Source organism: Hyla sarda, chromosome 8 (assembly GCF_029499605.1).
Source record: "Hyla sarda isolate aHylSar1 chromosome 8, aHylSar1.hap1, whole genome shotgun sequence".
Classification (NCBI taxonomy): domain Eukaryota; kingdom Metazoa; phylum Chordata; class Amphibia; order Anura; family Hylidae; genus Hyla; species Hyla sarda.
Window position 1 is genome coordinate 67687989 of NC_079196.1, and position 11455 is coordinate 67699443.

The following is an 11455-nucleotide window of genomic DNA, read 5'->3' on the forward strand; positions in this document are numbered from 1 at the left end:
ACATTTGTGTATTCACTACCACCTAACTATTGTTTGTGTGTATTGTGTATAGCTTTATATCTCATATATTGTATATTAAGCCTGTTTTGTTGCATACACAGCTGTAATGTGCTTTTTAGATTTCATCTGAATGTAGTAGCATCTTTTCTTCTTGTTGTCTGGTGTAATAGAGCAACCATTTGTTCATTTGTTGTGACCCTGATATCTCTATGTATTGCCTTATAGCTTCTAAAAGGAAAAGTAAAAGCTGGAAAAGTAGACTGCCAAGCTTTTGGACACATTTGCCAGTCAGCAGGCATCAGAGCATATCCTACTGTGAAGCTTTACCCTTACAAAGCATCTGAAAAAAAGGTATTTGTTGAATTATATCCATTTATATAACCACCGTGTTTCTCCGAAAATAAGACCGGGTTTTATATTAATTTTTGTCACAAAAAACACACTAGGGCTTATTTTCAGGGTAGGGCTTATTTATTTATTTATGGGGGGGGGGCAGTAGGAGTGTGGAGGATGGGGGGCCCCCCATCCTCCACACTCCTGCAGCCCCCCATCCTCCACACTCCTGTAGCCCCTCCCATCCTCCACATTGCTACAGCCCCCCATCCTCCGCACTGCTACAGCCCCCCCATCCTCCCCTTCCCCCGTCGTCCTCCACACTCCTACAGTGCTCCCCACCCCTCTGCCATAATAAACTACACATTTCATCCCAAGCGGAAACCAGCACTACCCCACCTTCATAGCGTCCGCAACTGAAGCTGCAGCTCTCTGCGGCGGGATCTCCTTCTGACGTTTTAAAGCGACATCGTCCCTGCCCCGGCTCATTTAACTTGCCAAGGGACCAGCCAAAGGGGGGGAGGGGGGCGTGCGTTCAGGTCCACATTACTGGCGGCCATGGTCCGGATCTAGACCGCAGGCCACCAGTTGAGTACCCCCTGGCCTAGGTCTTATTTTCGGGGTAGGGCTTATATTGCAGCCCGATAATCCAGCTAGGGCGTATTTTCAGGGTAGGGTGTATTTTCGTGGGAAACAGGGTATGTTGTATACAGTGAAGCAGAAGTACACTTCTGTAATGTCACTGGTAGCCAGATTAATTTCCCTTAGTCTTTTAAAGGGGTACTCCGCCCCTAGACATCTTATCCCCTATCCAAAGGATAGGGGATAAGATGTCAGATTGCCGCGGTCCCACTGCTGGGGAGCCCTGAGTTCGCTCTGCGCTTAATAACGGGCAGTACAGGGGTCAGAGCATCGTTACGTCACGGCTCCGCCCCTCGTGATGTCACGGCCCGCCCCTTTCAATACAAGTCTATAGGAGGGGGCGTGGCGGTCATCACGCCCCCTGCCATACACTTGCATTAAGGGGACGGGCCGTGATGTCACAAGGGGTGGAGCCATGACATCACGCTGCTCCGTCCCCCATATCGCCCGTCATTACGCACAGAGCGAACTCGCTCTGTGCTGTAATGAGAGCGGGGTGCCGCAGCAGGGATCCCGGGGCTCCCCAGCAGCGGGACCGTGGCGATCTGACATCTTATCCCCTATCCTTTGGATAGGGGATAAGATGTCTAGGGGCGGAGTACCCCTTTAAGAATGTTATCATGATGTGTGTGTTTTCATTCATGTGAAATATATAGTTCATAGCTGTTCTAAATTTGCAGTTTTACAAGTAAATGTGTTTGTTTTTTTGTCTCTTGTACAGAAAAATGTGGAGGGTGAACATGTAGATTCAAGAGAAGCCAAAGAGATATTGCAGATGGTAACAGGAAGGGTTGGATTCATAGAAGAGCAAAATAAGAAGTCTCAGAAGGTAATGTATTATTGCGTTATTACTCGTTTCTCAGCTCTAACCCTCTTATGAGCTTGCACATAGTATATTAGGTTTCATACGCTGGTATTTAGCACAGTTGGTATTATAAATAGAGATGGATAGAGACAGATATTTCTAACTATAACTGTCACTAGCTATCCCCATTTAAAGGATATGGTAACCCTAAATATGTAATAATCACATACTCTTTTAAAGGGATACTCCGCTGCTCAGCGTTTGGAACAAACAGTTCCAAACGCTGGAATCAGCACTGGGAGCGTGTGACGTCATAACCCCGCCCCCTCATGACGTCACACCCCGCCCCCTCAATGCAAGTCTATGGGAGGGGGCGTGGCGGCTGCCACGCCCCCTCCCATAGACTTGTATTGAGGGGGTGGGGCTATGACATCACAAGCTCCCGGCTCCAGCGTTCGGAACAGTTTGTTCCAAACGCTGAGCAGCGGAGTACCCCTTTTAAGGGGTTTTTCTGAATTTTTCTTTCTAACATTTAACATAGAAACGTCTCAGCGGAATACCCTTTTGATGAACCCTCTGAGACAGGTGCAATTACACTAGGGCAGAGTTGCTTATAAAGGATTAAACTGTTGGATGCTACAAGCTTCCAGATTCATAGTTTGGAGTGGTGTATACTATGCCTGGCATCTGGTTAAGGGTATGTTCACACTGAGGAATTGGGGCGGAAATCAAGCAAAAAACTTCTGCCTCAAAATATTGTTACTTTTCCACAAGAACTCACAGAGATTTCGCACGGAATTGGCGCGGAATTCCGCACCGACATGCAGGTTTCATGCGGAGGAGGAGTATCAAGTATTTCTACTCATAATTTTATTTGTATTTTTTTCATGCGCAAATTCCGCGCAGATTCTGCGTGGAAATGCTTCTGACTCAAAAAAAAATAAATAAAAAATAACGTTGATCTCTATGGGAGAACGACGCTGATTCCGCCTGAAAGAAAGAACATGTTCTTTCTTCAAGCGGAACAGACTTCATCGTCAGAATTCTGCTTGAGGAAATTCCTCAGTGTGAACTGAGGGGCAGAAATTCTGCACAGCTCTATGGGGATTTTCACTGCTGAATGAATTGGAGAGGAAAAAGTGGAAATTCCTCTCCAATTCCTCAGTGTAAACATACCCTTAAATGGATTTGGGAGGTAGGTTATGAGCTGCTTTGTCATTCATTTGCTCATAAATGCTAGGCTTATTATAAACTGCTATATTGTCATCAATGCTGACTAAAGCTGGCCAAATACATGCAAATATTGGTTCAGTTGACAGCTTTCTCTCCTGATCTCTCCATCCACACGAATATTCAACTCGTCCAAGCATTTGTGTTCTGAATGAAGAAATGGGGGGGGGGGGGTAAGATGCTGCCAGACAACTGAAGTGCAACATTGCCAGGTCCTTCTCTTTTCCACATTATTTTTAGTAAGAAGTTAGACGTCCCCCATAACTGTTAGACAGACAGTCGGCCGCACCTCTTAAGCAAGGCAACTTTTTTCTAATTTGTATGCGACTTTAACTGAGAGTAGCCGACATACAGTACTTTAGATGCAAAATACAGTATAAAGTGTCCAAAACTTTGTTCTGGAGACTTCATGGAAAGCAATACTATCTCTTTATTGGCTTCTTATTGATTATATATGACTTTTTGTCTGCAAAAGTTCTTTCATATGGAGTCCAGCCAACCAGAGCTTTAGTATGTATTTCATATGTAAAGTACAATGTATAAAACTCAGAAACAAGTACAAGTTGCTTTATTTACTTATTGGGCACCAACATACTTTGCAGTTAGAAAGTAAAAATGGAAGACTGCACTCCAAAATGGTAACCAGTGAACAAGGATGCAATGTTTCGACCTTACCATTAGGTCTTTTTGAAGCATAGTGTTTTGTTGAACATATTCTGCAGTAGTGTACAGAACTTACTGTATTTTTCGTCATATAAGACGCACCTAATTTTATAGGATAAAAATCTAGAAAATAAAGATTCTGAACCAAATACATTGTAAAGTATAGGACAGTGATCTTCAACCTGTGGACCTTCAGATGTTGCAAAACTACAACTCCCAGCATGCCCGGACAGCCGTTGGCTGTCCGGGCATGCTGGGAGTTGTAGTTTTTCAACATCTGGAGGTCTGCAGGTTGAAGATCACTGGTAGAGGAAGTTGTACTCGCGTGTCCCCGCCGCTCCGGACCAGTCACCGCTGCCCTGGATGTCGCCCTCCATCGGCGTCCCCGGTGTGTCCCCTTCGCTCCGGAATCTCTCTGCTGCCCGGTATCCTCGCTCTCCGTCGCCGCCATGATGTCGCTACGCACGCCGCTCCTATTGGATGACGGGACGGCGCGCGCGACGATGTGATGACAACGAAGGAGAGTGCCGGCCATGCAGGGGATCCCGGCACGGAGCAGACACCGAGGAGGCAGGTAAGGTCCCTCCCAGTGTCCTGTAAGCTGTTCGGGACATCGCGATTTCACCGCGGCATCCCGAACACCCCGACTGAACAGCCGGGTTAGTGTTATTTTCGCTTCAGACGTGGCGGTCAGCTTTGAAGGACGTCTGATGGGTTAGTACAGGGCATCACCGCGATCGGTGATGTCCCATATTAGCCGCGGGTCCCGGCCATTGATGGCCGCAGGGACCGCCGCGATAGGTGTGTATTCGCCTTATAAGACACACCAACTTTTCCCCCCCAGTTTTGGGGAAGAAAAAGTGCGTCTTGTACGGTGAAAAATATGGTAATTTCCTCATCTTAGCTAACGATAGAGAATATGTGGGAGGCATGCACAGGTCAGCATTGGAAAATTTACTATTGAACTTTTTAGTCTTTCTCTCCAGTAAAGTTGAATATATATATACATATGTTTGTGTTTCAGGATGAATTGTGATGGACAAGGTGATCGTCGAGAATTACCAATATCCTATTCAGTGTGTACTGATCTGAACTACATATAAAATGTAAAATGTGCCCATTGGATCTACGTTGTGAAGGGACCGTGCCTGACAAGTCCAAAAAGCTTGGAGCTACTCTGGAGACAATGTTGCCTTTTTATTCAACACTAACTTGAAGGTGGATGTGTCCTATTTCTGGTGTTTTATTTCAGAACTCACATAGGTTAAGTTGTCTGAAAGTGTCCTAAGGAGTAAAAAAAAAAAAAAAAAAAAAAATCCATGACACTTGTGATCAGAACAATGACAATTGCCAGCACCAAGCTGGACGCATCGTAAATGGGATATTTCCACCTTGGCCAATAACTGCATATCCATATGATGTCTGATAATGTCCCATAGAAGTAAATGGATATAATGACACATATGTAACAACAGACTCCTTAGGTGGCTCAGATCTTCACATAAATGTGGGACCTGCACCTATCAGACATTTTGTGGCGTAGCTTGTGGATATGCAATTAATGTTCAGCCTGGAATACTCCATTTATGTCATTTCCGGCTGTCCATTTTACTAGAAAGGATTGAAATTAAGCCAAAAACAGATCATTTTGCCATACGAAATGAGAAGCTTAACTCTTTGTACAGAAGAAACCAGTTATGATGTTATAACACAAAGTGTGACATAACTAAATTAGTGATGTATCCCCAACATATAAATGCATGATATACGAGAGTCTTAAGACTAGGGATCAGCACCTAGCAGACAGGCAGGTGACACAATTCAAAAGAAAGTTGACTGCGCTTGCATGTTGCCCTTTCCATTAAAGTCTAAGGGAGTTATGGAAAAAGCCACTGGGGCTTCTGTGAATTGACCTTCTGTTCTTCCATTGACAGTTCACATTTATAAGTATATCCTATGGATGTGCCATAAATGTTTATGATCTGAATAAACTTGTTGCTTCACATTTTCAGAAAATATTTTCAGAAAAGTCTTACTAATTGACCACTTATTTCCAATGACTTCTGCATTCTTAGATATTTTACATCTTTTAAACACTGAATATTTTTTTTATTCCTTTAAAATTCCTTTACATCTCATCTCTCTCAACAGCCACATGCGGGATTAATAAACACTGTAGATGACTTGGATTTACACAGGAAAATATAATACCTGTCAAAGGTTATGTCCACCTTTACAATGAAGCAAAAGTCTTTATTAAATCAATGAAAAAATGATGCATCAATCTATCCCACCATATTGCATATGAACAATATGCACTACTATGCCGGCCTACTTGTGTCCATGCTTACGGTCCACCGCAGTCTGATCCTTTAGACCTGTCATTCCACGCTCTACCTCTTCTACTGCCTCTACGGTCAGTGTTTCTCAACCAGGGTGCCTCTAGCTGTTGCAAAACTACAACTCCCAGCATGCTTCCATGTTTTATTGTACATGCATTGGATCAATCTAAAAATAGGTTGCAAAGGTGGACAGACCCCTAGGTACACACAAACAGCCACAGTCTGCAGTCCCAAATAAACAGTTCATATTATTTTTAGAGTAGTCTTGTATTTTATCTCGCCCAAGCATTTTTTTTTCCTGGACTCTCAAGCTGCACTGATAAATGTAAGACAAAAATAGCATAGTATCTACTAACCTATTCTTTAGGGTGGTCTTCTTTTGGGCAGCCTCCTTTTAGGGCTCATTCAAAGTGTCTACAATGACGGCAAAGTGTTTCCGAGAGGATTCAGCTGAAAAATGAACATGTTTTTGAATTTGAATTTCTGTGGCAGAATTCTGCCATGTGACCGGTGCAGCAGAATCCAATTGAAAACAATAGGAGGCTGCTGCACAATAATTTTTATGCTAGATTCCGCTTGCACATTCTGCAGTGTGAATTGGCCCTAACAATTTTACTACTGTTAATGAACCAGCAGATCCAATAGCACATTTGCACCTTCACTCATCTGTAAGGTAGTATTGCCATGGCGCCACCATGAGCTTTAATAGACCAAACATGGTTCACCATACTTTTGTGTCAATTATATATAACTATGCCAACATAAAACAGACTAAATGTAGTCACAAGTATTCATTGTTTCAGACAAGAATAGTGATGGTTGCAGCTCCATTGTATCTGTAACATGGCAGACAATGATAACTTTGTGTGAGCAGGGACTATGTAAATAAAAAAAACAATATTCATATGTTAGAGGCACTGTCATTGTGAAAAACTTCTGATATTTTACAGAACTAATGCTAAGATGCCTTTTTCAATATATATATATATATATATATAATATATATATATATATATATATATATATATACACATATATATATATATAATATATATGTGTGTGTGTGTGTTAAAAAAAAAATTTCAATTTTCCCCAAAAATGTAAACTAAAAATAGTGGTTGTCTGTCTTTATACAGATTAGTCTGGATTTATCAACATACTGGATACTGGCCGTAAAGTGCGCCAGTATAGGAGATAGCCGCTGCACTGGGTGCTGTGTATGTGGGGGGAGGACACACACTGCCTGTGTGAGCAGGAAGCCTGCACACAAACAGTCAGTGCGGCTGTGATCTGCAAGGAAGAGCTTGCTGGCAGCTCAAGCGCCGAACGTCCCGGTCCAGGGGGGGGGGGTCACGGGTGGGATTACAGCGCCACTAAGCATCGGCCGAACATGAAGCCACAATAGCAGGGTAGGGAGGAAGCCTGGGCCATATAGAGCATTGTTTCACAACTGGGTGCATCCTGCTGTGGTAAAACTACAACTCCCAAAATGCTTTTGGCTGTCTGGGCATGCTGGGAGCTTTAGTTGTGCAACAGCTCTAAGCACATGAGAGGGAGGGGTTACAGAACAGCCTGCAGTTATTGGATGAAGAGACCAGGCAGAGGGAGGGAGGAAGCTCAGTCATGTATAGTGAGGGCAAAGGAGGGACACGCCCTATCCCCAAATAAGAATGAAAAATAAAGTGAGCAACTGAAATAGGGTATTTGTGGGGAAAATACAGGTACTAGACAAGGAAAAATTATATGTACATGATCAGGATTAGGTGCTGAGTAACATATCACTATGACAGGTTTGCTTTAAATCCCTCTGTTTACTTTGTTGCAGTGATGATGTGCCAGAACTCCCACATTATCACCGCAGCCAGTCACTGCTGTACATTACTGTACCACTATGACCAGTGATTGACTACATCTGTCACAATGGTATAGGGACATACAATTGCTGCAGCAGAGTAACAGTATACATCAGCCCCAAAACTCTTAACAAGTTTTTAGTATTTTAGACAACCCCTTTTAAGCTTGTAGCTTTTTTTATGCATAACACTGGAAAACCCCTTCTATGGGATTTCCGGCATTTTGACTCCAGATCGCATCAGGCTTGGACTGTGAAAAGGCACAGACACTTTACACATATCCCGATGGCTGTTTTTTATGACAGGTAACTTTTTTTTAAATATGAAATACTTTAAGAAAATAGCTTCCTTTCAAAAATGTTACCAAGTTTGTGCAATATTCCCAAATTGCGTTGACGATAGGTCCTTCCTGCAGTAGTGGCTGTTACTATATGGTTTACAATACTCACTTTTACTTGATCCTGTGTCAGATCTGTGAGTAAGCAGAATTCTGGTAGGTGTTTCAAAGGACGTCAGTGCTTGTGATCCTTCACTGTTACGTTTGTTTTCATGAGTGGAGACTATTTGACTGTCACGTTTTCTTCATCCTTGGTCTGCAAATCATGAATGCAACTAAGGTATGAACAGATGCAGAATTTCTGTAATGCACTCAATGAGTACAGGGTCCTTGCTCTTCTGCTATTGTCTTATTTTGTTCTGCACTTGTGTCATGATTTTAGTATTTCTCCACATCTGAATCTAGTTTTGAATACCTTGACTATTACATTTTTACGGTTTTCACCAGTTAAGATGTTCTTTTAGCCTTGTAGCAACCTATGAAAACAAAGGAATGTTTTTATTAATGATGAAGGTTGATTCTGTCATTTCTCTTACCACAAGTTTGTGCAAATATCAGTTGAATGTTCTAATTTGTTTTGTAAAGAAAGAAACTTGTTACATCTTTTATTTTACAAGAATTTTTTTTTATAATAAAACATTTAAAGCCAAGACTTGTGTTGTATAGTATTTCTAAGCATTGTCAATGCCCTCTTCATATTTTATACTATGGCTCAAATTTATCAACCTGTCTTTTGACCAACCAATCGCAGCTCAGCGTTTATATCCCAATGAGCTCTGGTAAAATGAAAGCTGCAAGTTAACGGTCTATTTTGGAGTTGATGGGTTAAAAGATGAAAAAATGGAGAAGTGTACAGATCGGAGTGACTTCGTCAGGAGACAAATAGTGGTGACTAGAAGACTGGGTCAGCATTTCCAAAACAACTGGTCTAGTGGAGTACGAAGTAGTTAGTGCCAACCTAAAGTGGTCGAAGAAAAGTAACTAGTGAACCAAAAACTAAATATAAATGCTAAATTCTGACGCAAATCGGGATATCCTCTAATAGGTGGCATAAAGATTAATACATTTTGTGGATTTTTAGCCATTTTTGTCCATCTGCTTATGTCACTGAAATATTTTAAAGGGATACTCCACTGCCTCAGCATTCGGAGCAATTTGTGACGTCATGGCCACGCCCCCTCGTGATTTCACACCACGTCTATGGGGCAGATGGTGTGGAGTCCATCATACCTCCTCCCATAGACTTGCATGGGGGGGGGGGGGCATGACGTCACAAGCCCTGGCGCCTGCACCCAGCATTGGGTACAAAATGTTCAGAACGCTGAGGCAGTGGAGTACCCCTTTAAGCCACCTTAGACTTTCTAGTCTAAATATAAATGTCTTTCTCTGGAATAATAATCTTCAAGGAAGTTCTGCACAGCTAAGTATTTTCATGTCATTTTTTCATTAAAACGTGTTTCAAGAACAATGGGGGAGATTTATAAAAACCTGTCCAGAGGAAAAGCTCTCTTCTCTCATTTTAAACAAAGCCTCTGCAAAATGAAAGAAGCGATCTGATTGGTTGCTATGGGCTGCTGGGCGACTTTCCTACAAAGTACAAGTTTTACAGGGAATTTATCACTTATGGGGAGATTTAGCAAAACCTTCCCAGCCCCCACTAACGAACATACAGAGCCCTCTATATTAACCATGAAGAGAGAGAGACTATTGTGATTTAAAGACTTGTTTACCGGAAGTCCCATGCAAGTTCATGGGACTTCCGGCAAGTCCTTTTTCAGAACATGATCATTTCGGAGCAGGCCCACAGAATCAGAAGTGTCCACAAAGTGTAGGCACATAGGGGGAGTTTTCCAAAACCTGTGCAGAGGAAGAGTGGTGCAGTTGCCCATAGCAACCAATCAGATTGCTTCTTTAATTTTTAACAGACCTCTTAAAAAATGAAAGAAGCCATCTGGTTGCTATGGGCAGCTGCACCACTCTTACTCTGCACAGGTTTGGTAAATCTCCCCCATAGCTTGCGGCCAGGTCCATAATTAAAGGACGTGCTTTAAGCTATAAGAGGCATGGTCTGTTTTGTCGTCTTGTTAGATAATACTTAGTTTTGTTTCAACATTGTGTTTTTTTTCCTGTTTCTTGCTTTCTTGATTGTAAAATGATGTGAAACAAGTTCTATTAAGTTGGTTGTACCTATTAAAGCTTGTGTATGATGCAAAGGTTACAGATACATATATTGGGGGGAATTTATCAAAGTATTTATGCCAGTTTTCTGGAGTTTTTGCGCAATGTCCTAATCCACATCTGCAAAAGTGCAGTAGTGTAGTCTGTGTGTCATACACTTGATGGCACTGTTGTAGCATTGATATTTCCGCTGTTTGTCAAAGTGTCTTTTCCATGTTTTGTTTTTTCTTTGACCAGTAATAATGCAATATGTGGTAAGATCATATCTTATCCTATATCATAACAGAAGCAGTTTGGTGTATGGTTTAGTTTATTTAAAGTGGACCTGTCAACAAAACCTTTTTATATAATATAGATAATACCTTTGGTTAAAAAAATTGTATATTTTTGTCCTTGTAGCTATTGCCTGTGTGTCTTTGTGAGAAAGTGAGGACAAGCGGGGCTCTGTGCACGGAGGACAAGCGGGGCTCTGTGCACTGAGGACAAGCGGGGCTCTGTGCACTGAGGACAAGCGGGGCTCTGTGCACTGAGGACAAGCGGGGCTCTGTGCACTGAGGACAAGCGGGGCTCTGTGCACTGAGGACAAGCGGGGCTCTGTGCACTGAGGACAAGCGGGGCTCTGTGCACTGAGGCTCTGTGACATGCTCCTGGCTCACACATAAAGATGACTGACAAACCTGTAGCCTGCACAGAGCCCCACTTGTCCTGCCCTCACTCCCTGTATTAGGTCTCCACACAGAGACACATAGGCAATAGCTGCAGGGATAGCATTTTTACATATTACAAATACAGGGTGGGCCATTTATATGGATACACCTTAATAAAATGGGAATGGTTGGTGATATTAACTTCCTGTTTGTGGCACATTAGTATATGTGAGGGGGGGGGGGAACTTTTCAAGATGGGTGGTGACCATGGTGGCCATTTTGAAGTCAGCCATTTTGAGTCCAACTTTTGTTTTTTCAATAGAAAGAGGGTCATGTGACACATCAAACTTATTGGGAATGTCGCAAGAAAAACAATGATGTGCTTGGTTTTAACATAGCTTTATTCTTTCATGTGTTTACAAGTT

The 11455-nt window shown here is 42.5% G+C and overlaps 1 protein-coding gene across 2 annotated transcripts in view; it reads left to right on the forward strand.

Annotated features, from left to right (window-relative positions):
• The window catches only part of DNAJC10 (DnaJ heat shock protein family (Hsp40) member C10), a 60240-nt gene extending 53242 nt beyond the window's left edge, over nt 1-6998 (forward strand). For both annotated transcript variants that reach the window (XM_056533887.1, XM_056533888.1), the window contains 3 exons: nt 226-351; nt 1697-1804; nt 4698-6998. In XM_056533887.1, the coding sequence (XP_056389862.1) occupies nt 226-351; nt 1697-1804; nt 4698-4709 (246 nt within the window). In that variant the 3' untranslated portion in view covers nt 4710-6998. The remainder of the gene's footprint in view (nt 1-225; nt 352-1696; nt 1805-4697) is intronic.
• Nucleotides 6999-11455: the final 4457 nt, after the last annotated feature.